The following is a 27,696-nucleotide window of genomic DNA, read 5'->3' as shown; positions in this document are numbered from 1 at the left end:
AGAAAGTTCTGGAAGTGGACTGTAACACAGTCTTACATTTAATGCTTGGGTGAACATGATCTTATTGCACACCAGGGGCACAGTGGTCACCATCACCATTGCCAGGAGCCGAGGCAAGGGGATAAACTCTCTGGTCTGAAAGGCCCGGGAAATCTCTGGTTGGGCCTCATAGATCTAGGAAAAAGAGAAAAGAGATTCAATTGGTATTGGAAGTAAGGTTCAAACCTGAGGCTAATTGTAGGCAGCCAACAGCAAAGCCATTCCAATCAAATAATCATAGTGGCCAAGGCCCAAGGCTCACCATAAGGGACAGGGTCCAGAAGATCAAACCCCAAATCCACTTGTTAAAGTCAGATTACAAGACCATTAGCAAAAAGTGACCTTTAAAGCAGAGACTGGCCTGGAATCTGAAGAGTCTCTTGAAACCTCTGATGGTAAATACATCCCTGGCAGAACTGGCAATGGCATTACTTATCAGCTACTGCCGCAGTGATGGGGAACCTGACAAATAAAGCCACCTTTTTAAAGCCTCCTGACAACTCCCTGGGGTAGGAACATGTTATATTAAAACTAAGAGGGCTGGGCATGGTGGCTCATGCCTATAGTTCTAGCACTCTGGGAGGCTGAGGTGGGTAGATTGCCTGAGCTCACAGGTTTAAGACCAAACTGAGCAACAGCAAGACCTCATCTCTAAAAACAGTCGGGCACTGTGGCAGGTGCCTATAGTCTCAGCAAATTGGGAGGCTGAGGCAAGAGAATCAATTGAGCCCAAGAGTTTCACATTGCTGCAAGCTATGACGCCATAGCACTCTACTGAGGTTGACAAAGTGAGACTGTCTCCAAAAAAATTAAAAAGATAAAAATAAGATTTGTTTATGGATGACAAATCTGGACCCCAATTATGTAGGTAATTTCCCTAGGGCCACAGAGCTTGCAAGCACCCAATCTAGCGTTCAAACCCAGGCCCAGAAAGGACCCATGCTCACCCCTCCCCTGTGCCAGGGAGAAGCACCAGAAGCAGCTGCAAACATTCGTGCTGTTCACAGGGCTGTCTGCACCAAATGAGGGCCAGAATGCAGATCTCCTCATCCCAAGACACACATGGGGACTGCACATGTAGGCACTCAAGTAGAATTTATAGAACACAAGAATAAAAGCTTGTTCACAGGTAGCAAGTAAACACAGCCGTCACCTGGCAATGGGTAAATTTCCTCCATGGCTAGGCCCAGGTTGAAGCACAAGAAAATAGTGCCAGGCATTTAACCATTAGGCAGGCCATAAATCACAGAGAGAGAAAGCTTAACCAAGCCAGGCATTCCTGCCAAAGTACTGACAGCAGGTGCCTCTGCAAGTAACTGGGGGGCGTGCTGACATCCTCAATCAAAGGAAGTTAATGCTTCCCAGCTTGTTTCCAGTTGTTCTAAGTACTTAAAACAAGCTTTAAAAACTATAATTCATGCATTTCACTAACTCTAGCCTAACTGTGCTGAGATGCAATATGATTTTGCTCTAAGCAAAAATCTCAATGATTAAGATAAAATGGCTCAACAGATTCAAAGGAATTTCAGGTCAGTGAAAAGCAAAATGTTAGAGAGGATAAGGACAGTTTACACTGTCTAAAAATATCCCTTTTTTATGCCTGAAAGTTTGTCAGTGGGAAAGTTTATCAGATGAGAATGGCTGCCAGCCCCCCAACTCTTTAAGCTCTGCCCTCTACATAGCTAATAAAGTTCTAAATATCATGACTTTTACCTTGTTTAGAAGTTTGATATTATTTAACCAGGTAGACTTCTCCCGTGGGAGAAAAGAAAATGTTACTTCCTTAAAATACTTGTTCAGTAAGTCCGGGCACACTCTAAGGATGTTCACCACAAGCTCGGCCACCAGCTCATCATCTGCTGCAGTTTTCAAGCCCAACAAGAAGTGTAAGAGTGTCAGGTTTCCTCCCCTGTTAGACAAAGAGACCAGGTCAGCTGGAACAGTCACAGCTGTGATCCCACAGTGGTTTCGTCTCCACCCTGGCGTACAGTGGGACGTTTTCATGTCCCATGGGACAACAACTCTCCACCCAAGGGCTTTCCTTTCAGGCCTCTACTGAGTGCCTGAAAAAGTCTCCTTTCCTTCTTCCCTCCCTCAAGTGCCACTGACTTCTAAAGAGGAGGGAAAAAAACCATTCTCTCTGCCACCTAGCCATCTACCAGATTGCCTTGAGACTCCTGCAAGGAAAAATTCCATTCCAAGACTTTACTGATCTTTCCTCCAACCACACACGAAAAAGCATTATGTTAATATGTAGGTGTCTGTGAGTATAAAAAATACAGACAAGGCATTCTTCCCTTTAAAAAATGAAGATTTTTTTTTTTAATGTAAGTACTCTTGAATTGCCACATGGTCCAGAATGCCACCAATTATTATTTCCAAAATTTGACAAGATGGTACAAGGACTTTGCTCAGGTCTTTTGCCATCTTTTTCTAACCTGTTTTCTACTCCTGCACTTAGCAGCTAAAAAGAAAGCTATTCGGATGGGTAAAAACATCTACTGTAGGAAAACATTCAAAACTTGCCCCTGAAGTGGGCACACAGTCTTCAGAAGTATGAGAAGGTGATAAATGTAGGGAGCAGGACAACCCCCACACAGTGAACTTTCCATAAGGGAGCCACAACTTAGGGCACTAGGCTGTACCTGCCCTGAAGCCTCTCTCAATCTGCTTGACCTGGAAGTCGTAACATTCTGAAAAACCTCAGAATCTGCCTAATGCATATGCCATGTTGATGGTTTCTAGGGTCATCAGTGTTACGCCCTTATAAAGTGGGAAGTGAAACTGTGAGGCTGTATGATAGCTTTAAGTATAATAAAAATTTTTTTTAAAAAAACTATATTTTTGGCTCAGCACCCTTAGCTCAATGGTTAGCACATGGGCCACATACACTGGGGCTGGTGGGTTCAAACCTAGCCTGGGCCTGCTAAACAATGACAACTACAACAAAAAAAACAGCCGGGTATTGTGGAGAACGCCTGTAGACTCAACTACTTCAGAGGCTGAGGCAAGAGGATTGTTTGAGCCCAAGAATTTGAGGTTGCTGTGACCTATGATGCCATGGGACACTCTACCAAGGGTGACATGAGACTCTGTCTCAAAAAAAAAAAACAAAACTAATTTTTTTTTTTTGCAGTTTTTGGCCAGGCTGGGTTTGAAAACTCATCACCTCTGGCATATGGGGCCGGCGCCCTACTCCTTTGAGCCACAGGTGCCACCCCAGAAAACTAAATTTCTGAGTATAATTTTGATCAGAAAAATATCCCTTACTAACATGAATTTCATGAACAAAACAATTTGTACTGTCAAACAAACAAAACATTAAATCTACAATAAATGCTAAAAAATACTATACACACATACATTATTTTAATTATCAACAATGTAATAAAATGGATAGCACTGAAATTCATGTAGTGTGTGATTCACACCAGACACTACTTTGAGCAGTTATCACACGCCCCCTCTCTAAGGCAGGCACTTAATTTTATTCCCATTTTACAAACACGGTAACAGAGGTAAAGAGGATATATAACCTGTTCAAGGTCTCAGAGCTAAGTTAGGACTGAAGCCCAGCTGTCTGACTCCAGAATCTGCTCTCTTAACCTCCAAACCAGGGGTCAGCTAACTAGGGTCTAGTACCTATCTTTGTAAATGAAATTTTACTGGAACACCGTGGCACCCATTTGTTTATGTCTGTGGCTACTTCCATGCTAGAACTGAGTAGCCATGTGACAACTGAGTAGTCACAACAAAGACTACAAATCCCACCTAGACTAAAACATTATCTGGTCCTTTAAAGACAAAATTTGCCAATCCTTGCTCTATACTCTACTACCTTGCTTTCAATGAGCACCTACTCTGTGCCATGCAGTCCTATGGATGGTATCCAGAACAGACCAGTCTGCTCTTACCACTTCTCATCAATCAGGTAATAAACAAGCAAATACACAAGTCAGCAAATAAAGAGAGACAGAAGCCTAAGCAAAAGGACAGTGGCAGTGGAGGGGCTATTTCAGAAGGGCTGGAAAGGCCTCCCTGAAGTGGTGACATTCCAAGGAATCAGCACTTCAATTTGTCTTAAACCTTCCATTGCTGCTCACCAACAAAGCTCCTTTCTCTCCCCTAAGCACAAATGTGTGTTTTTGCCATGGCTTCAAAATTCACATAAACCACAGCTTAGGGTGGCACCCATAGCGCAGTCAGCTGGGTGCCAGCCACATACACTGAGGGTGGTGGGTTCAAACCTGGACCAGACCAGCTAAAACAACAATGACAACTGCAACAAAAAAAATAGCTGGGCGCTGTGGCGGGCGCCTGTAGTCCCAGCTACTTGGGAGGCTGAGGAACAGAATCGCTTAAGCCCAAGAGTTTGAGGTTGCCGTGAGCTGTGATGTCACAGCACTCTATCCAGGGCAACAGCTTGAGACTGTCTCAAAAGAAAAAAAAAAAACAACCCATGGCTTACTCCAAATAGATCCCCACTTACAAGTTGATTCAATATTGTCATTAAATGATCATTTCACGGGTCCAGTTATGGAGGAGAAAAAATGCTTTAAAAATGAAAGAAAATGCATGTGTTTTAAGTATGATATTATAATATATTGTATTAGACTATAAAAGTCTGCTATTACATTTCAGCAAGAAAATGAGCTAATTGTTACCGATCAGAGAAAAAAGGAAATAAAAGAAATGTGGCAAGTTAAATCATAACCCCACATCAAAGTAAGTCCAAAGTCATAATTGACCAGGAAAATTCCCACCGTGTTGTCCCATCTGAAAGAGTCAGTTACTTCCCAACTGTTTAAAACTAGAAGCAAATCAAATTGCCTAAATCCTTATCATAAAATGCTCTGCATTCAAGAGGTAAAAAATAAATAATTCACAATGACCAAAAAAAAAAAAAAAAAAGGTCTAATATTTTAATAGTCAAATGAGAAAAAACAGGTTGATGAACATTAGCCCATTTTGGTTATTATTATTTTTTTTCAAATTTTTTTAATTTTTTTGAGTGAAGCCACTCCTACCTGTCACCCTGACACAGGTTATCACTGCACATCTGGGTTTCTACAATTTTTGTCATTTAATAAAACTATGTGAATCTGTGCTATGGTATGGATGTTTGGACTCTCTAAATCTCATGCTGAAATTTGATCCCCAAATTTAAAAACAAATGTTGAATGTGCTCATGTGTAAGTGGGGGCTGAACAATGGGTAAACATGGCCATAAAGAGGGGAACAACAGACTTTGGAGACTCAAAGGGGGCGAGAGTGGGAGAAGGGTGACATAGGTGAACGGCCTATATACCTTTGGCCAAAAAAAGCTGTTGGAGAGAGAGCAATGAAAAGCTTAAAATTGAAGTAACTGCCCCCAAACGGTGAGGCTAGTAGAACAGGTATTCAATCTACCTTCTTCCTCCAGAGCCTCAGGCTTCATCAGATAAGAACTAAAGAAGTGGGGGGAGGGGTAAGAGGGGGTGGATGGGTGAGTGGGTGGAGAGAAGGTGATTGGAAGGATCACCTCTATAGTTTATCTTTCAAGGGTACAAGTCAATCTTTCTAAAAGTAGAATATCAACGTCTTAACACAATAACTAAGAAAATGACATAAAGGCTATGTTAACCAGTTTGGTGAAAATTATTTCAGATTGTATATGAAAACATCACACTGTACCCCATGATTGCATTAATGTACACAGCTAACATTTAATTAAAAAAAAAAAAAAAAACTAAAGAAGTAATGGCTAAGAACATGTTCTCCATTAAGTTATGTTAAAAGGATTACGTTAGATAAAGTGGTATCAGTTATCTACAGATTACTAGGGAGGATCTGCTCACTAGATAGTCACAAGATGTTTATTCATGAGATGGATTATGGATTGTAATGAATATTTATGAAGTCATTGATGTACAGTGCACATGTGCAGAGGGATTGTAATGAATATTAATTAGGTATAGTGCGCATGTGCACAGCTATTTAAGCCAGAAATGAAATAAACTTGCCACTTGCCATGAGAGAGCAGTGGTCCCTGGCTATTTAGGCCAGGAGAAAAATAAAGAACTTGCCACATGCCTGAGAGAGCAGGAGACCCCTTTATTTAAATATACAATTTCAATTTGCAGGTTTATGTTCCGCAATACCGCTTCTCCATGCGACCCTAACAACAGGTTGAAGGATCAAAAAATTACTTATCAGGTACAATGTATATTATTGGTGTGATGGGTACCCTAAAATTATTATTATTTAAATTAATAATTAAAAATAATTTAATTAATATAATTATTAATAAAATATTAAATTAAATAATTAATTATTAAAATTATTATACCCTATACAATTCATCCATGTATCAAAAAAAACATTTATGCCCCTTAATGTATTGAAATTAAAAAAAAAAACCTATACAGTAGAACCTCTATAAGTTGACCACCCAACTGTAATGAATTAGTCAACATGCAGAGGTGGTCAACATAAGGAACTAGATTATTGTACTGATACGTACATGTGGTGCATTCATCCATGAAAATCAGGTCAACTTAAGGAGGTAGTCAGTGTAGGGAGACAGTAAACCACACAGCTTCTACTGTATTTGTAAAAAAATTTAAAAAAATCTGACCCAGGGTTAGAGGTGAGGCCTAGTGGGAGGTGTGGGTCCATGGCAGCCCATCCCTCATGAATGGCTTGGTGCCCTCCCCTCAGTAATGATCACGCTCTGGCCCTACACTTCCTGGGACAGCTGGTTGTTTAAAGAGCCTGGCAGCTTCCCACCTCTATTGCCATGTGACGTCTCTGGTAACCTTTACCTTCCCCCTGACTGGAAGCTCCCTGAACCCCTCACCAGAAGCAGATGCTCAAACCAGTTCCTAATACAGCCTGGAGAACCACAAGCCAAAAACACCTTTTTTCTTTATGTATCATCCAGTCTTGGGTGTTCTTTGTAATAATTAAAGCAGACAAACACAATCTGTATCATACACAAATTATAGTCACATGACAGACAACAAAGAGAAAGTTGCAAAGAATATAAGCAGTACTGTTAGATGTGGACCGTTTCCTTTCTGATGAAATGTTATCATAACTGTACATTATGAAACAAAACGTAAAAACACAATTTTGAACTCATCATCTCATTAGCAGCCTGTCAGTGAGGAGGACTGTTTATTAGTACTTGTTATTGAACTGGATTCCCTGGGTTCAAACCCAAGCTATGCCTCTCAGTGAGAGTCTTGACCTCTCAGTGAGCACTTCCCTCCCTGGCAAAATTAGGGTAACAGTGGTCGCTACCTCTGGACTGCCAAAAGGACCATGCCAGAAGAAGGCTGAGGTAATGAATAATGAACACTTTCTTAGATCCAGGTGATATCACTGTCTTTAGGAACACACTTGCAGTACCTCTGAGGATGAAATAGTCCACTTTCTATGACTAAATAAATGGTTAGGCTGGGTGTAGTGGCTCACGCTTGTAATCCTAGCACTCTGGGAGGCTGAGCCGGGTGGACTGCTTGAGCTCATGAGTTCGAAACCAGCCTGAGCAAGTCTCTACTAAGGCTCAGTGCCTGTGGCTCAAGCAGCTAAGGCACTAGCCACATACACCTGACCTGGTGGGTTCGAATCCAGCCCCGCCAAACAATGATGGCTGCAACCAAAAAATAGCCGGGTGTTGTGGTGAACACCTGTAGTCCCAGCTACTTGGGAGGCTGAGGTAAGAGAGTCGCTTAAGCCCAGGAGTTGGAGATTGTTGTAAGCTGTGATGCCACGGCACTCTACCCAGGGCAACAGCTTGCGGCTCTGTTTCAAAAAAAAGTCTCTGCTAAAAATAGAAAAACTGAGGCAAGAGGATTGCTTGAGCCCTAGAGTTGGAGGTTGCTGTGAGCTATGACACCAAAGCACTCTACCCAGAGTGAAAGCCTGAGTCTCTATCCCCCTCAGAATAAAAAATAAATAAATAAATAAATGGTTTCTCTGAGACCTCTGCACTGAGGGCATGCATGATTAGAAGCCCTCTGCGTTTCCAACTGTTCATCCCTAAAATGTGTGAGATAATGCCCACAGTTCTAGTTCTAACCTGCCACAATGTCATTATTTACCCAATTTCCACTAGACAGTCAATGTACGCAATGACTTCTGAGGAACCCCTGGGGTTCAAAAGAGTGTTGTTATTCTTTACCTGCCAAAGGTACCAAAAGATGCATCATAAAAATTAATTCCATGTTTGAGCGAACAGCAAAGATCCATCAGGAAGTTGTGAACAAGCTCCCTCACCGTGGTTTTCCCTGCATCTTCACCAGAAACCTATGAGGATTTTTTTAAAAGTCAGTGAAAATTCCAAGCTCATAAACCTTAGTAACAGCTACATAGCAAAAACTGGACAGTATCGCCTGCCTAATGACAACTTAGAAAACATTTTCAATTCAGTACTTGGTATCTTTCCAAAAAATAAACAAAATACCGCCCCCCCACCCCGCAAACAGATGCATTGATCAAGATGAAAGAATATGCGTAAGAGGAGCAAGTTTAAACCTGTATTTTTAAAAGCTTAAAAATGACTTAATTTCTCTTGCTCTTTTGAATAAAATTCCACATTTGGGAGTGTTTTTAATGAAGCCCCTGAGGCTTCCCAATAATAGTGCATAGAAAAACATATTTAAAACAAGAGGATATGGGCAAGTCTCCAAGATAAAAGGAAGTGAAATAGTAGGCTCTTGAGAGGTAAATTATTATGAAGTTAACAGGAAGTCTGAGCCTTCACTACTCTGGCCAACTCTATGTTCAGAAACACCCTGAGGAAAATTAAAATGCACTTTGGCACTGGGTCAATGTGAGAGCAACTGTTTTAATTTAGCACTTGACTTAACGGCTACAAAATAAGTTACACATGGCAGGAGGTGAAGATTCTAGACCACTGGTTCTCAACCTTCGTAATGCCGTGGCCCTTTAATACGGTTCCTGTGGGTCGCAACCCATAGGCTGAGAACCACTGCTCTAGACACAGGGGTGTAAAGTAAAAGGAACAAGCCTTAAAACTCCAGAAGCTGGATAGGAAAGAAGGGAAGGAAAAGGAGAGGAAAGGTAAGAGGAAGACAGCCTGGACGAGCCCAGAGATCGGCAAGCCCTGCAGGGAGCACGAAGATGATGTTCAACCAAAGCAACACCAGTTTTCTCTGAGGACTGCATACCCATGATGAGGTCACCCGAGACCCCAAAGTGAGCGCACCTTGCTGTTTTCTGGGTTTACATCAGCAATCCCATTCCAGCTGTAGAGAGATGCTATGTGGTTCAGTAACTGTCCAGTAAAGAAACGCACCTTCTGGGTTTTTGTGATAGTTTTATTGTGAACCACCTGAAAATAATACAACAAATAAAGCACAAAGAATTCAAATATTTTAAAATAATGTTTCTCATTATATTTCTTTTCAGCAGTGTCCTCCAACCCTCCCCCCACCACACAACATACAATATTCATGTATTCAACATATTGGTTGGCTTTTTTGTGCCTGGGATTCTATTTATATGTGATTTGGGGCCTGCTTTTATTTATGAAGCATGCACTTTTCCCCCCGTCAATAAAATTTGCTTTAGAACATCATTTCGAAGGACTAAGTACCATTCTATCCTATGAGTGGACCACAATTTATTTAACCACTCCCATGGTATTTACAATTATGTTGTTTCCAAACTCTGGCTCTTCTCCATACACCCACGATTGGCATCCTGTACAAAGTCTTCACTGCAGCTCTGACTATGAACTTGGCATGGGTTCTTATAAATGGAATTGTGGTACAAGTACTCAGCTCCACCCAAAACTACCCCCAGTTCAGAATAACCCTGCCTCAGGGGGCACGAACATATTTAAGACCTGTGACATAAACTGCCAGAAACACTATCTTCCAAGGGGGCTGTTAACACTTCTTCCAGGAAAGTATCTGATTCAAAGCATCTTTGCTAGCACTGAATATCAATGTTTTAAAATTCAATGCTTTTTCTAGGTGTAAAAACCTGTACATCATTATTTGCATAACTTTAAGGTTTCTCAACCTCAGCTGTGTTGGCAAACATGGTGGGACTATCCTGTGTGTGGCAGAATGTTTAGCAGCATCCCTGGTCTCTACCCACCAGATGCCAGTGGCACCTCCCTGGCTGTGACAACCAATCAAAAATGTCTTCAGACTTTGCCGAATGTCCCAGGGAAAGTATAATCACTCCTGGGTGAGAATCACTGTTTTTAATACTAAGAAAGAAAAGCATTTTCATGTTTATCAGCCATGTTTATCTGAGCTTTTCACAACTTTTCAGGTTGAGAGGGTCAGTTTTTCTAACCGATCATTTAAGGGGCTTCTGTAGTAAGTGATCCTTTTAGCAAGTCTTCAAATTTCTGTAAGACTTTTGTAAGAGGCAGAATATGGAACATGACACAAAATAATATTCTACTAGATGTATAAGTTAACTATTATTCGTAACTACACCTCACACTTACTACACCAAGTTACTGTGAAATATTGACCAATAACTTTCCTGCAACGCTAATAGAGGCCTGAACACCAGGGGTTGCTCTCCTTACTCTTTATTTAGCCTTCTAGTCCGGGATTTGCTTATCACCAAGAACAAATTTCAGCTTAAGTGTAGCTTAAGTAACACTTCTCTGGCTGGGCGCAATGGCTCATGCCTGTAATTCTAACACTCTGGGAGGCCAAGGTGGGTGGACTGCTTGAGCTCAGGAGTTTGAGATCAGCCAGAGCAAAATCAAGACCCCATCTCTACTAAAAAAAAAAAAAAAAAAGAAAGAAAAATTGAGACAAGGGGATCACTAGAGCCCGAGTTGGAGGTTGCTGTGAGCTATGATATCATGGCACTCTACCCAGGGTGACAGCTTGAGACTTTGTCTCAAAAAAAAAAAAAGAAAGAAAAGGTTCTCCACTCACCCTCTGTAACAACCTATATAACATTTGGCAGCTCTAACATCCCACAAAGCACTACAGAGTATTTCTTCATTCACAAGCAAAAAGCATATGACAGAAAAACAATCACCAAGCACGTACCTTTGTTTTCAGTGTGGATAACAAAATATTGACAGTAGAAATCCTATCCTCCTTTATGCCTGAGCTAAAGATGCAAGGAATGAATTCTGAAAGTAAAAGTTTTAAAGCATTAAATACAAAAGTATTTTAAAAATGAGAACAGACGAGAGAACATTACTATGTAAATGGTACAACAAACAACTCCATTTGCCTTTTTAAAATTTTTTTTCTTTTTTAGCTATACAAATTTGCAGTAGGACATAAGAAATCAAGAGTATTTAAAGGTAACCAGGCACAGTGGCTCACGCCTATAATCCTAACACTCTGGGAGACCAAGGCAGGAGGATCACTTGAGCCCAGGAGTTCAAGACCAGCCTGAACAAGTGTGAGACCCTGTTTCTACTAAAAATAGAAAAATCAGTTGTGAGCAATTAGTTGGGCATTGTGGCCGGTGCCTGTAGTTTTAGCTAGTTGGAGGTTGAGCAGGAGAATTCTACTTGAGTCCAGGAGTCTAAGGTTGCTGTGAGCTACAACTAATGCCTTAGCACTGTAGCCTGGGCAACAGAGTGAGATTGTCTCAGAAAAAATAAAAAAAGGGTACCTAAAAGTGCCTAATGACAGAACTTTTAAAAGAAGTTTGGTACTTTTTAGTTCTGTTTTACTTTCTCTGTTGCTCACAACAAGTAAAATTAACAGAACACTGTTTGCAAGAGAATGCACACTATGATAATAAACTAATAGAATTTCTTCCTTAGACTTGCTCAGAGGTATGGTCATATTATTGGCTGGTGGTAGACTTTTGGGACTTTGCTTGCTTTTTCTTTTTTTTTTTTGGCTGGGGCCGGGTTTGAACCCGCCACCCCCAGTATATGGGGCCGGCGCCCTACTCCTTGAGCCACAGGCGCTGCCCTTGCTTTTTCTTCGTATTTTCTGATCCCCAGGGGAACAGCCACCAAAGCTTGACACTGGATCATAACTAATACACTGGCACAGAGAGTAGAATCAAAGCAATTCTAATTCTACTGCTGCATTCATGCTTGTGGCACACACAATTTCTACACAAGCAAATTGCTTACAAAGAAAAACCAGAAAACACCAAACAAACCCAAAGAATAGAACTAAAAATCATTAATAACTCTACTCCGCAGAGGTGACCACTCAGTTAACTGGTAATCTTCTTACATGTCCATGCTGTCCACTGAACTGTCAGTAAAATGGGATCACATTTTACAGTTTTATAACTGATTTTACACCTATTCATGTAACATTAAAAAATTCTGACATCACTGAATATATCTTACAACATCTTTAACAGCTACATTCCATCCTATGACAAGTTTGCTCAATCTCTTCCTAGTAGACAGTTATGAGGAGTCCAATTTTCAGCTATTGTGAAAAAAAAATTCCCCAACAAAATGTCTACTCACATCCTTAGCTATTTCCTTAAGATAAATGACTAGACATGGAACTGATAAATCAAGTATCTTAAAAGGTTTTTTTTTCTTTTTCCTTTCTTTCTTTCTGTCTCTCTCATTTTTTTTTTTTATTTTATCTTTTCTTATTTATTTTTTTAGCTCCCAGCAACCTCAAACTACTGGGCTCCAGTGATCCTCCTGCCTCAGCTTCCTAAGTAGCTGGGACTACAGGAACCCGCCACTATGACCAGCTAGTTTTTTTTTCTATTTTTTTGTAGAGATGGGGTCTGGCTCTTGCTCAGGCTAGTCTTGAACTCCCGACCTTAACTGATCCTCCCACTCTGGCCTCCCAGAGTGGTAGAATTACAGGCCTGAGCCACAATGCCCAGATTTTCTTTTTTTCCTCATCTTTTTCCACTGTACGACCCACTTCAGTGCCAGCAACCTATGGGTAGAGAGGCCTGGCCATGGTTCGGGGCCAATTTGCTCTGGCACGGGGCACTATGACAGGCCCAGAAGTACAGGCCTATCAGAAATCAAACCCGTGCGTAAGCATCTTGAAGCTTTGATGTACACGGCCAAACTGCCCAGCACAAACATCATGCTACAGTACACTCTGCGTCCTTCAACAGTGTAAATGGCTAGTACCCGCTGTCCTTATATAAAAGGCCAGATGGCTGAGATGACCCAGGGGAATTTTAAAGAAACCGCTAGCCCTGGCAGCAAGACATCCTGACTCTAGTTCCTGCTCACAAGGAACCCTATCTCTACAAAAAAAAAAATAGAAAAAAAACCCTAGCTGGTCATAGTGGCAGGTTCCTATAGTCCCAGCTACTTAGGAAAAAAACAGCAAAACCTGTCTGCTGCATCATGCAGCACCCCTGTCCCCACGTTGCTCTACCACAGCAGCGAAGACCCCCCCACAGATCAAGCTGACACCACCCTTAAATGGCCCCAGCAGTCACGTTTTGGAGGGAGCATAGGTTCCCCCACCCTGGAGAAGGGGTAAGAAAGGTGGAGACCTGACCACACTAGACCACCACACCCGACACTCCTCCTCCAATAGTTCTCCAAGTTCCCACCAGGATGCGGGACCGCTCCCCACCTCCAGATGGCGTTACCCAGGGAATCTTAGTAACCGTCTCATGCTAAGCCAGGTACTATCATTTATTGTCTCACTGACTCTCTTGATAAAACACAAGTGGCCCTAACAGATTAAAGGATGCCCAGCCTCACTCTGGGTGGACAGCTTGGCTAGAATTCTCTGAAGGCCTGCAACTGATACTCTGGCAACACGGGGCTGAACTACCAAAGTAATTAAACTTTATTTAAAATGCAATCCCTTCGCCAGGTAGCCAGGGTTATGAACCTGGGCACATTCTGGAGCCACACAGTCTCCTCTGTTTGCTTGAGTCTGCCTCTCTGAGGTATGTGATGGTCCTGTTGCAGCGTTGCTCAGCAACTGTAGGTGGCGTAACAGGAACACGGCTGTCCTCCCCCCAGCAGTATCAAAACAACCCCGACAATAACGTCACCTCCGCACACACAAACCCTTCATCCCAGTGTACAGAGCAGTGTAAAGGCTGCAGACTTTTGCTAACCTGGAAGAAATGGTTTGCAGTAGGCTTTTAAAAACAATCACAAGTGAATTTTCCTAAGGACAAAAAAGGCACACCTACCTTTCAGTTCCAGCACCTGCACTATAGTGCTATCATCACCAGCAATTAAAAAGGAAAGGGCAAACTGAATGTAGGCCAGCCGGACATCATGCACTCCCTGGAGGACAGAGGAGACCCACGTGTCACATGTGTGTTCCATGTAGGGCACTTACATATTAATGCCAGCAGCCCCCTGTCTTGTCCCCAGTCATCAGGGGATGCAAGTCTGACACCAGTGTTCACTCTTTATGAAAAGCAAAAGGTTTATCTTTGCTCTTCCCCCTCAGTCTTCCCCACTTTACCTTCTCTTTCAATCCCTATTTGCAATACAAAAGTATGGGCAAAAAATGGTTGTCCCCCCGCCCCCCAACTGTAATACAACACTTCTTTAGATTACGGACCACTTTGGTATATACCAAGATTCTCAGCCATCCAATATCCATCTTCTTTTGCTTGCTGAAGAAAAAAAATCTGTTTTTGAAAACCCAGAGGTAATGCAAGGACTGGTCCTGCTTTTGATTAGACACCGATGTGGTGATGTCTGGTTTTCATTAGGTATTATAAAGAAGTTACTAGCTCATACCAGAAACCACAGCATAAATGCTGTCATGTCACAAACCTACAAGACCTACTTAGGGTTGTAGCCCTCACCGTCCCATACCCATCAGACAAGGCTTGGGCAGCAGGTACCCTGAAGGAGGGCCCAAGGCCATGACAGCAGCTAGTACCTCCAAGGAAGTAACAGGGCCACCTGATCAGTTTCCTACCCAGTGTGGATAAGACAAGGATGTGTCTCATCAACTCCTGTTTTACATCTAAAGAACCACGGCTGTGGTCATGCAGGTCTCTCTCATCAGCTGTTCTAGAACTAGCACATGTGCTTAAATTCTCCACTGCTTAACCCAGAAACTTTCCCTATTTCACAGTTACTCCAAAGGTACCCTAACATGCAGCCACGAAATATCTTAATGTCACACAAATTATTAACCTGACTGCCTGGGAACATTAAGTAATATTCTATGTCTTCTAGATAGTTCTGTCCACTTAAAGTGGCAGTGGCAGAGGTGGTACCAGTAGTGACAGTGATGATGACAATGGCAGTGGTATTCATTAAGCACTTACTATGTGCCAGGAACCATGTGAAATACTGCAAACCTGTTATTTCTTAACTCCTGACAACAACCCCTTACACTACACTCATCTTACAGGAAAGAAAACTGAGTCTTTAAACACTCACTTGAGGTCACATAGGTACTAAGAAAGGAAGTCCTAGGGTGGAGATAACAAGTAACTGGACAAACAGACTGCTTTCTATTTCACTACAGAGAAGTTCTTTCTTCTCATGGCTCCCATGACACTTCATTTCACTTTTTCTCAGGGTGCAGGGACCATGGCACCAGGTAGATCTCTGTGCAAGTATTTAATTAATTCCATTTGTTCTGTTGGGTGTATGCTTCTCCTGGACAAAAAGAAGGATGTCCAACCCATGGCCTCTAACACGTGGACCATAGCCCTGCACACTCATTATATTTACTGAGTCTCTGTCCATGTTACATAGCATCTCAGCAAGACCTTATTAGACCAATGTGGGTTTGTTCCAAATATGCTGAGAGCTTTAAACTATTCTCTCTACTCTGGGGACCTATCTGTGTGCTTCTTCACACAGGAGTTTGGGCACAATGATGACCAGTGCTCAGAATGAGCCACACTTCCCTAGAGTGCCAGCAACATGCTAATGTCTTCAGTAACTAACTCAATGTTTATAAAGCATCCACTGTACTCAAGACACCGTCATCTCAGGCTAAGAGAGGACCCTGGAAAGACAACAAAGATACCATCCCTGTCCTCAGGAAGCTTAAACTGACTACTGCTCCAAGGACATCTAGATACCTCACGGTTCGAATAAACATGTCACCTAACTCAAACAGATAATTTCTTATCTTAGTTTATATATGCCTTGTGTTTCAAATGAATGCTGGTAAAATACCTAAACTTGCCTGACAAAATTAATTCCCTGCCAGTAGAAAGGTTCTACTTTTCGGGGAGAAGGGACACTGGGACTTGCTGAAGTTAGCAGTATTGGGAGTCTGGGCCTTGCAATGCAGGTTCCAGTGATCTGCCATTCTAGATCTTTCTTTCTTTATTTTTTTTTTTTTGCAGTTTTTGGCCAGGGCTGGGTTTGAACCCACCACCTCTGGAATATGGGGCTGGGACCCTACTTCTTTGAACCACAGGTATTGCCCCATTCTAGATCTTTCTATCCTGCCTATACACAGCAGAATTGAATGAGATCTTCTCATGGGTTCAGTTTATCAATGAACTGCTAAATGAAAAGGGATCTAGTTATCACCTTCTAGCTCCCATCCTGTATACCCCAGATAACCCCTAATTTCTGTTTTTTAACATTGTGGAGGAACTAGGTGAGACTCACCAGGACAGAGCACCTGCCCATGCTAGGCTTGCCACCGTCATGGCTCCTGCTCAGCCACCTGGGCCTGTATACTCCGTCAAAGACAGCCCACTTCTCCTAAAAGGGGCCACTCGCCTGCTCCTCATTCCTACGCTGTGACCACACAGGGCTAGGAAGAAAATGTCCTGCACTCTTCAGGGCTTATTCTGCAAAACACTGTCTAAAATAGACCAAAACATATTTGGTAAAACTGCTCTTTGGCATAGGATTTTAACAATGCTTTCTTTGGCTGGAGAAATATACCCTTTCTTCATAAGGCTTTAATAATTTCCTACAAAATGCTAAAATATACCCATAAAAAAAAATCACTGCCTATTATCTTCAACAACTAAATGGCATTAAGAAAGGGCAAGGAGATGGGGTGAGGCGAAGAGATTTAAGAAACATATCAACCAAATGCAAATGTGGACTTTGTATGGTCTGAACCATGAAGTACAAAAAACATTTCTGAAATAGTCAGGAAAAACCTGGGGAAAAAATGATATTGAGAAATTATTAATGGTGTTAACTGCAATCATGGAACTGTGATTTTGTCCTTCAAAAGGTTTTTTTCTGCCAGAGGACCTGCTGAAGTATTTATGCTGAATCATGATTCACATCTGAGACTTGCCATAACAGAGGCCCCCTCCAAACAAACTGAGACAGTCGGGAGACTGGGGGACAGTGGCTGATGCTGAATGGCAGGTACATGGGGAACCCTGTGCTGAGCTCTTTACTTTTGAATGTCTCTGATGTCTCCTACGTTAAAAAAACCCTTAATTTCAAGACTCCATTTCCTACAATATATATTTAGCAGTCACAAACAAATGAGGGACAGGGTCTAGGGACATGTGAAAACAAACTGCCCCCATTTGTGTGATTTTAAGACACTTGATACAGAAGATGACACAAAAGTAAAAACACTTTCAACTTGACAATAACTCCTATTTTGCAGATCCTGGAAATGTCAAACAACTTGCCCTGAAACCTGAGACTAAACAGCTGGTACACAGGCCCTATAGTCAGGGTTCAGGAAGTGAGGCCTTAGGTGGGCTTTCCTACAGTATCTGGTCTAGGTATCTAAGTCTATCTTACTTAGAAGGCTGGAAGGGCAGAGGTCAAGACAGACGGAGAGGAGAAGTGGGAGGGCACCTGACGCAGTTTCTGCCAGGTAAGACCAAAGAGCCAGGGTATTGCCCTAGTGTGAAAATAGCACACACACTTTTCTTTTTCTTTTTTTTTTTTTGCAGTTGTCATTGTTGCTTTAGCTGGCCTGGGCCAGGTTCAAACCTGCCAGCTTTGGTGTATGTGGCTGGTACCCTACCCACTGAGCTACAGGTGCCGCTAACACACACACACTCCTTTCATGAGAAATGCACTTCAGTATCAGCAGCCATTACTCATTGAATGGAATCTATTGACATCTTAATAGCACACAGTGTCTAGGAGACACTAAGACCTGGAATTTTTTCCTCAGAGATTATCTCATTTACAATTCCAGTGAAACTCTCAACACCAGGCCAGTCTCACAGAGCCATAACAATTACTTGGTGTTCTTATTAACTCTTCAGTCTATCTCCTGGCAATGCAGAAATTCCTAATTCCCTGGGATACTGAGAGAACAAGGTGGCATGCAGTCACAGAGAAGTGAATTATTCTAATGGGAGCTGATAACTGTCCATCTGTTGTCCGTGCTCTGGAAAATGTGGTGAGACTTTGGCCAGCACTGTTCCTAGCACCAAGTGCCAGCAGCGAGGCCGATCTATAGCTAACCTATAGCTAGCATGTGCAATGGGAGGTTGCCCTCTCTCCAGCTGTAGCAAACTGTGCTTTCTCCCCAAGAACCTTTCCAAACCCAAGTGAAACTTCAGAACCAGCACAGAATTTTTCTTTCACATCATTCCTGAAACCCAACCATTTTCTGTGGCACAATCCCATTATAAGATTATAACTGGAAGGCACAAGTCACTTATTAAATAATGAGCCATAAAAAAGCCTTCTTTGAGGATGTCACTGGCTTAGAGCTCCAAGGGTTTTCTCCAAAGTGGACAGAACCAGAACAGAGGGCTGAGACTCACTATAAGCTTCACAGCCAGGAGGCACAAGCAGGATACTTCGCTTACTCTGCAGAAAAGAGGCTTACAAGCTAAGTGGCCCTCACAGCCAGAAAGGCACTGTGCCACTGACCCTGACCCCACCCCCAAAGGAACTTCCTCAGATGTTGCCATTGTTCAAGCTCAGCTTGGGGGTGGAGGCCGTTACCAGCCAGGAGTGAGGCCTGCCCTCGCCGTAGACATGCTGTGGCATAGCCCTCTCCACAGATACCTCTCACTTTGTGTATGTGGGAACCAGAGTCAGAGAGACATAGGGGAGGCACAAGACACTTAGGCTTCCTTACCTTTGAATCCCTCTTGGTCACCAGGGCATACAAGGTCTTTTTATTCAAATCAAAATGGCTGCAAACGTCTCTGGCAGCTTCGGGACCCTGAGTCACCATGGCAGCCATCAGATTCAGGCAGGCTCGAGCCAACCTGCATAGGGATGAGAAAATCAGACAGTCAAGGACAGAAGAACAAAGCCACAAAGCCAACTGTACATGTGGTTGTATAATTTGCCACCTCCAAACCAGAAAAAGGAAGAAAAGACACGGTTTATTAAAAAATAAAAAAACCCAAAACATAAAAAACCCCTAAAAATTGGCTCAGTGCAATGTTTAGGTGTTACAGGGCAAGCCACACACACCTAGGCTGGTGAGTTCAAACCAGCCTGAGTCAGCTAACAACAATGACAACTGTAACCAGAAAAAAATAGCTGGGTGCTGTGGCAGGCGCCTGTAGTCCCAGCTACCTGGGAGGCTGAGATAAGAGAATCACTTAAACCCAAGAGTTTGAGGTTGCCGTGAGTTGTGATGCCATGGCACTCTACCAAGGGCAACATAGTAAAACTGTCTCAAAAAAAAAAAAAAAAAACCCTAAAAATTAAGACTAAGTAGGATTAAGAATACAAAATACAAGATCCAAGTGCCTCAGTCCCTGTGTCTGTGGGAAACAAAGGAAGGCTTTTTCACAGAGGCATCTCCAAAAGAGAACTCTCAGCTGCCTTTCTATTCTGTCGAAAACCTGTGGCTGTCTGAGCACCTGTTGCACAGAAGGCCCTATTCTAGGCACGGGGAAAGTGGCATTTTATAGCACAGGCAAGGCCCCTGCCTGCATGCATCTTGTACTCTAGTGCAGGGAGACAGTCAATAGATGAATGTATTATAGAACATTATATCAACAGTACAGTTGTACAAACAGTTATTTGTCTCTATGGAGAAAAATAAAGCAGCCTCAAGGAACAGGACAGTGAGAATGCTATTAGACACAGGATGGCCAAAGGAGGCCCCACTGGGTGACACTTTTGCAAAAGCCTGAGGATAGAAAGACAGCCATGACTATAAGGCTGTCTCTCAGCCATCAAGGGAGAAGGAACTAGCACTGGAAAGGTGTGTTCCTGGGGTACAGCAAGAACAATGGGTAGGAGGGGCATCAGGGCCAGTAGGGGCCAGTCCACAGAGAAAGGAGGGGCAGAGTAACGGTCATGACCACTTCAGAAACAGCTCTGTTCTCCTGTGCAAGCAAAGGTAAAGATCGCGCGTGCTGGAGGAGAGCCAGGCAGACCAAACCCAAAGCTCGTCCTCTGCCACACAAAAGCAGGCGACTCACCTATACCCCGAGGCATAGAGGGCCTCACAAATAAGCTTCATGTGGTTGTTCATCAGCTTTTTCACGATGTTAGTTCCCACAACATGAAAATGGGAAAGATCACTTGCTGTCCTCAACAATATGGCTTCGAAAACTTGAAATATTAATAGCATCTGCAAAGACAGGATTGAAATGCTCAGGCCACACTTCATTTCTCTCCCTCCTATTCAGACCTGCTCCTTGTGACTTAGCCACAGTGACTCTCAGGATTAAAACCTTCAACAGAGATCCTGAGCCAAAGGGGACAGAGGCAGGAAGGTGACAGCTTGGCAGGACCCAGGCCCTGGACTTGGCCTTGCTTCCACAGTCTAGTGAGACAGAGAACAGCTTGTTTACAATTATACAAAATGAAATGACAGGAGAAAATTCTCCTAATAACCAGGCCTTACTGTGCTGGGGATACTCAGATCTACAGCCTATACCCAAAACCCTGACATTTCAAAAGGTTCAAAACGTTCCAAATTTTTAAACTCTTTGGAACCAAAAGACAACAATCAATTAATATGTGTTCTGAGTCTGTGACACAAAATTTTTACCAAGTATATTTTGATTAAGAATCTATGATCTGGGGACACGCCTGTGGCTCAAGGAGTAGGGTTCAAACCCGACCTTGGCCAAAAACTACAAATAATAATAATAAAGTTGTATGTTTTTTTTTAAAAAAGAAATCTATGATCCTTCCTTCTGATATTATTCACCAAAATGTTAACAGGAAGCTAGCAGTTTCTACTAATATACTTTCAAAGGTCACAGAGGCAAAAATGAATGTATCACTATCACATGGGGACAAAGTATAATTTTCTTCTTTTTGTTTTTTCATATTATAAAGAGAAGAATGTAATTTTATTTATTTATTCATTTATTTATGTCACCCTCAGTGGAGTGCCATGGCATCATGGCTTACAGCAACCTCAGACTCCTGGGCTCAAACGATTCTCTTGCCTCAGCTGCCCCCGGAGTAGCTGGGAGTATAAGGCCCCATCCACAATGCCAGGCTATTTTTAGATACGGGGTCTCACTGTTACTCAGGCTGGTCTCGAACTTGTGAGCTCAGGTGATCTGCCCGCCTGGGCCTCCTAGAGTGCTAGGATTACAGGTGTGAGCCACTACACCCAGCCCTAAAGTATAATTTTCTGTAGAAAGATGGTAAAGTTTTGGAAATTTCTAGCACATTTCTCCTCATCAGGCTCAACACACAGTAGCACTAACTTTTCTTCTCTACATCAAGCCAGTAAGGAACAACATACTTCACTTTCAGGTCGCTTCTCTCCACTCAGAAGCTGGAAAATTTCAGCACACTCAACAGAAATCTTTATATAACCTTCCACAACATCATACATGTCTTCTCGTGGTAGCTTCTTGGCAGCAGAGACAAATGCTTCCAAGGCTGAAACAGAAGTTATGTTGAAATGTTAACAAGGTCAGTCCCCTTAGAAATGATCACAGCCACTACCATGACCTGGTTTCCCTGACCCTCCCCAGTCTAAATACATAGCACAGAACTACTATGAATGTCATGGTTTTAACTGCTTCCCTCCAAAATTCATGTAGTCATGAGGCCCTAATCCAAGAGGACGGGTGTCTCTGTAAGAAGAGGAAGCGCCATGAGAGCGCTCTCGCTCTGCATGTGGACTGAGGAGAAGCCGTAAGAGGACACAGGAGAAAGAAGTTTGTGTGCAAGCCAGGCAGAGTGCCTCACCAGGACCCAACTATGCTGGCACCTTGATCTTGGACTTCTAGCCTCCAGAAGTATGAGAAAGTAAGTTTCCACTGTTTGTACCACCAGTGATAGCAGCCCTAGGACACTGGACACTACAAAAACACTCCTAAGCAATGAAGGCAGTGCAGGATAAAACAAACTGAAAGTACCCAGCTGGACCCCTCCTGGCTTCACTCTCTCACCCACAGAATGAATATAACAAGAAAAACAACATGGTGGTGAAACAGGATGAAGAGCTTGGCCTATATTACACCACTTAATTCTCACTGCAACCCTCTAGCCCAGGCACTAGTATTTTTCCCCATTTTATGGATAAGAAAAGTGAGGTTCTTGTTCAAGGTCCACAGCCAGTAAGTGGTAACATCAGGCCTCAAATCCAGGCATTACCACTCCAGAGCCCACGCTCTCCCTTCTAAAACTGGACAACTGCTGCCTACACCACAGAAGTGACACCTGCTACTATAGGTGAGAGGTGGGGTATTGCGTGTCCACACAGCGCAGGCCCACAGTCAGCACACCCAGAACTCCAGCTGACACTAGCACTCTGCAGAAGCCCAGATGGGTAGCGTTACAGGCTCACCTCCCCACAGACCACCCCAGAAATTCCCTCCTCAAAAATGTCTCCGCCAACAGCTTGAGGATTCCTCCCCTTAATACAATTGATATCTGGACCCCCAGAGCCCCCACCTTACCTATGTGCCTGCTGCCCACGAAGTTCTCTCCCTTTAGAATCTGAGCTCTAGAAAACTGCCTCTCCCTGGTTCAACTCTTTGGGCCACACTTCTCAAAACATAGGCTAATTGGTGGCACATCTTATTATGGCTTTCATATTTTTCAGGGGATGCGGAAGACCTAATCCTATATTAGAAAAAAAGGGAAAGGACCGAATATTTCTATTCAAACACTCTTAGTCATTATTAATTAGTAAAGTATAAAATACCAACAGCCTTTAGGAAGTTCAGTGTGCAGTCTTCACATAAACACCAAGGTAGGGTCATGTGCCCCAGTATCTTCAGGGGACTCTTCCTTTGCCTCCTCTGGGGCCACCTGCAATGGGTTCCTTCTTTCCCACACCAGCTTCCATCTCAGAGTTGGCACCTCTGAAAACCAAATGCTTCTTTCAACCTCTCTTCAGAGGTTACAGTTCTGAGATCCCTTTGTGTTCAGATCAATCTCTATGTCCTCTCAGAGCCCAAGGCCCAGAACAGGTCAGGTCACCAGCTGAGCAGAACAGACCAATAAAACTCTCTTTCTAAATAGTAACTCCATATGCCTCTGATTTACACCCTGACGCACATACGGTGCTACTAAGCAACAGCCACCCAGGCCTCGGGGGCTGCAGCTTATACTAAGAATAAGGTAAGAAAATAAACTGGAGCCAGACACCTGGGCATGAACCCCAGCCTGGCCATTTACTAGCAGTGTGGTACTACTGAGTGAGCCACTAAACTCTCAATTTTGGGTACTTTAAAGTGAAAAGTGAAAATGGGAACAGAACCTACACAACAGGGTTTGTGCGAAGCACAAAGGAGCTAATTTGCACATAAAGCATCTAGTATCACGCTTTGGGCCAGGCAAATCCTCAAAAAATACAAAGCTCTCAGCAGTCCTCAGCAGCAGCAGATTCATATTCAGCTTCTGCCAGCCTCACAAGGTGTTTTTTGATCTCATTTATGCTGTGACATAAATTTTCTGCAGTGACCACCCTCATTACTTTGACAGCTACCAAGCATCTATGCTGAGCAGGTGCTGCTCTGAGCACAGGAACAGATCCATCACTGCCTGGGTGCAGTGCAGGCTAATGGTCAGTATGAGCAAGGGCCACGGGTGTCCTGGCAGAGGTAGCTGGGGGTCACAGGAGCTCTAACCTCACAGGCATCCCAGAGCCACGCACAATACCTACTCGCCCTCCAGAAAACACAGAATCCAAGTGACAGCAAGGGCAGTTAATGCAGAGAAAGCATTGCTGATCCTTACTCTTTTTTAAAGAAATCATTTGCTAAGCTCTAGCGTGTAACTCCTAGCAGTCCAGGGTGTTGGAGGATGAGCACTGTGGTTCTACTATATTTGCTACCTCTTTATGCATCCCTCTTTCCATTCACCATTCACTGAGCACCGACCACGTACACCAGGCACCAGGAGGGTCCGGGAGGTGCTGGTGAGCAAGCTGAAAGTAGCCTCTTACCCACATGGCGCTTACACTCTAATGGTCAAGACTGATGCTCATTTCATGAACATTTACTAAGCACCTACCAGATCACTTAAATAGACAATAGAGCCTTACAGGAAAAGTCATGGGTGTAATGAAAAGCTAAAACTGGAAACATGTTTTAGCCGGGAGGATTGGGAAGAGTGTCCCTGAGGAAATAATGCCAAACAAGAGAATAGAGAGAATGGTCAGAATGGTGGGGGCAGGCAGGGTAAGACCACATTCCAGGCCAATGATGGGGAAAACCCCACAGCTGAAGAGTACAGAGTGTGGCTAGAGCTGGGTGGGTGGGTGGGTGAGGGAGCAAATGGGGAGGGTTGCCTGAGATTAAGAGAAGTAGGTGGGATGAAGTGATGGCAATGAGTTTGGATTTTATTCAAAGGGCAGAAGGACATCACTGAAGGGTGTCATGATAGGAGTGATATGATCAGATTTGATGTTTTAAAAGACCATGTGACTGCTGCATGTAGCATGGGCTATAGGGAAGCAAGAAGACAAAAGAGACCAACCCTGGGCAGCTCCTGCTGGGAATGATGCCTACACTAGGGTGATGAGGAAGAAGAGAGGGAAGCAAACGGGCTCCAGAAATACTCAGAAGAGAACAACCACCAAGGCCGGGGGATGGACTGAGGCAGAGGGAGGGTACAGGCAGGAACACCCAGGTGACTGAAGTTCTCACACACTCTGATGGGGTACACAGACGCAACGTGCAGATAGAGAGATCAAGTTTAACCTTTGGCACAGTAATATTTACAATTACTCTGGCCTTTTCTCTAATGCCACAGAAGTCATGGACAAAAACTTTCAAAGGTCTTAGCTTAGAGCAGACCCTTTCCTGACCTGTGATCCTCCCTGAAGCTGACACTGATCCATGCCTGAGCAGCCTCTGGGTCTCTGCCAGTCTAACCCTGCAGCTCTCATTCCTCCACTACAGGAAGGCACTCTAATCAGAAATGCTTCCTCTAACATCCACCAATTCCACTTCCCTGATCTTCCAGTGATTCTGTCACAAGGAGATATAACAGCTTATTAAAAGGGAGGAGGACAATCCAAGATAGAGTCCACGTTTAGGCACAAATCCAACACAACCTCACACAAGGGATTCACATGTCCACCCACTGACTTCATCCTTGCCCCGTCTTTTGACTACTTCACCTATATCCATCTCCTGTCAACCCAGGCTTCCTTCTGACACCTGTTCAAATGATACATGTATAGCACCTGAATGTCACAGAGCTCTCTGTGCAAGATTATGAAACATGGATACTACATCTTTTCAAAAAATTAACATGCTCTCTTTTCAGTCAGATAGGTTCCCATCCCCATCCCATACTACCACCTTTTTGAAAAGCCACTTCTTCAAAAGAGCCATCTGTGATTTCCCAAGAGGGAAGGGAAAGATCCAAGGCCTTTTAGGCACCCTCACGTACCACGTACCTCTCCTTTGGAGGACTTGTGCTTTAAACTGTACGCATGTAATTTTATTGATTGCTGTGTGCCTTCCCCACTTGACTCTCTCTCTGTAAGCCCCACTATGGCAAAATCAGTGTCAGACTTTTATTCACCATTTTTCTCTCTACCCGAGTGACTACTGAATGAATAGTGAAATGTAGAATTCTGTGCTAAAATAGGTGTCATCTTCCTAACAATGACTAGCGGTGCAGGTATCAAATTTTAGAAATAAAATCTAGAGGAGAAAAATTGGAAATTGAAAGAGACTCTGACCATTAATTTAATAATTCCTATAACCTGACAACACAATATTTCCACATGGCAGCCAAGTTCAACTATGTTTTTTCCAATGGTGTTACTTTCCAAAGAATTACAAGCAGTTGTGAAAGGTGGTCATACTTTACCAAAGGTGAAATTCAATTACAGAATTTGCTTCATCTCAGTCACTGGTCCAATCTTGGTTAAGAGACAAATTGCTGTAGTGGGTTCTGGCAGCTTCTTATATGTTACCAAAACGGTGCTGACGCCTCAAGGAGTAGCATACTGTCTCACGGAGCTAGCCTTTGCTGACTCAATAAGAACTTTATACACATTTGCTGTGTCAATGAGTAGAACACTTGCCTGACAGCTGCCACAAAGAAGTCTTGCTAAGGGATGCCTCCCGGACAAGGGAAATACGCAGTCGCATGAAACTGTCAGAGCCAAGCAAGTCGGGGCCCTACTCTTGTTGCTGACAGGCCAGGGCAAGGAAGTGCAGCACTCAGTCCTGGAGCTGCTTCGGAAGATGTGGGCCCCTGCACGCCTGGTCACCAGGGCCCCAGTTTCCTGCAAAACTGGAGGCTTGGCATTGACCCTAGGTGACCCAAAAGCTGCAGAAAGGAGAGGCTCTGGTGGTCTCACTCAGACCCAGGCCGGGAGGTCTCCTCGCAAGCACGCGCTCCCTGTCTTGGGCGTGGGGCCCAGCACTCACCTGGCCCGATGCCCTGCGGGTCCTTCAGCTGAGCCTTGAACCGCACTCCCGTGAGCTCCTCAATGCGAGCCTGCTTGGCTGCAGAGGAAGCCTGTCTGTCCAGGGCCTTCCTCTTGGGGACCCCCATGACTGAGAGGGCGGAGGCGTGACGAAAATCACACACCCTCGCGTATCAGGCAAGAACACGCGCACAGACAGCGGACACGAGCCCCAGGATCACATGCCGGGAGGCAGCAGCCGGGACTCGAGGAAGAGGCGGGGCCTCGGGAGCGAGGGCTGGCGGAAGGGGCGGGCCCCGTGGAGGCCGGGACGGGAGGAAGGGGCGGGACTAGAGGAAGGGGCGGGCTGGCGGGACGCGGGAGTCCCAGACTGCGCCGGGTATCTGCGGTTCCTGTTGGTTCCCTCGCGGTTAGGTGTAGCGGCCTCTCCAGTTCACCGCAGTCCAGCTGCTGTGGCTTGGGGACCCCCGGGGCGTGCTTCCTGCACCCGCGGGCTCTCTCGCGGGTGCTTGGCAGGAAAAACCCCCAGCCCCGTCGACCTAGCACAAGAGTTACTCTTGACCTGTGGTCGCCCTAACGACTAAGTTGGGCGCTAAGTTGTCGCTTGAACAACTTTCTTTACATCCAGCAGGATTCAGTATCTTGCCAGTTTGAGGTCCAGTGGGTGGAGCGCAAGGGTGGGTTCCCTCTGACTAAATGTCAGACAGGCTTGTTCCTGGGAGGTCCTCCTGCGAGCACCAGGGCCAAGGATTGTGTGGTAAGGCCCCAACCCTGACCCTTAGCTTATGTCACAACCAGAACTGGATCAGTTTGTATCATAGAATGTCGTCCCAGATGGTCTACCCAGGTTTCCCCTAAGTGGTGAGAGTACTGGCATTCTGTGCCCTGCAAAGGTGGGAGGGTCAAACAAAGTAACAAGTAACGTCTAAAAATCCTTCCTAGACAGCATGGGACCTCCACATCTAAGTTCCTGTCATTAAAACGGAGACAGCAAAGCTAGCCCCTACCCAATTCCTTGGTGCGGTTA

At 44.0% G+C, this 27,696-nt stretch overlaps 1 protein-coding gene and 1 non-coding gene across 2 annotated transcripts in view; both read right to left on the bottom strand.

Moving 5' to 3' along the window:
• URB1 (URB1 ribosome biogenesis 1 homolog (S. cerevisiae)) overlaps nucleotides 1-26,896 on the bottom strand; it is a 75,083-nt gene extending 48,187 nt beyond the window's left edge. Inside the window, exons 1-10 of the mRNA XM_003797104.3 lie at nucleotides 26,671-26,896; nucleotides 21,567-21,706; nucleotides 20,281-20,432; nucleotides 18,975-19,107; nucleotides 14,149-14,245; nucleotides 11,076-11,161; nucleotides 9,254-9,379; nucleotides 8,207-8,331; nucleotides 1,753-1,948; nucleotides 37-174 (exon numbers count right to left, since the gene is read on the bottom strand). Coding sequence (XP_003797152.1) covers nucleotides 37-174; nucleotides 1,753-1,948; nucleotides 8,207-8,331; nucleotides 9,254-9,379; nucleotides 11,076-11,161; nucleotides 14,149-14,245; nucleotides 18,975-19,107; nucleotides 20,281-20,432; nucleotides 21,567-21,706; nucleotides 26,671-26,797 — 1,320 coding nt within the window. The 5' untranslated portion in view covers nucleotides 26,798-26,896. The remainder of the gene's footprint in view (nucleotides 1-36; nucleotides 175-1,752; nucleotides 1,949-8,206; nucleotides 8,332-9,253; nucleotides 9,380-11,075; nucleotides 11,162-14,148; nucleotides 14,246-18,974; nucleotides 19,108-20,280; nucleotides 20,433-21,566; nucleotides 21,707-26,670) is intronic.
• On the bottom strand, nucleotides 12,885-13,017 carry LOC111727550. The gene has a single exon (XR_002775080.1). It is a non-coding gene; the product is annotated as a small nucleolar RNA SNORA42/SNORA80 family (small nucleolar RNA).
• Nucleotides 26,897-27,696: the final 800 nt, after the last annotated feature.

Source organism: Otolemur garnettii, unplaced genomic scaffold (genome assembly GCF_000181295.1).
Source record: "Otolemur garnettii isolate 467f Iridium unplaced genomic scaffold, OtoGar3 scaffold00111, whole genome shotgun sequence".
Taxonomy (NCBI): domain Eukaryota; kingdom Metazoa; phylum Chordata; class Mammalia; order Primates; family Galagidae; genus Otolemur; species Otolemur garnettii.
This window is presented reverse-complemented; position numbering and strand designations above follow the sequence as displayed.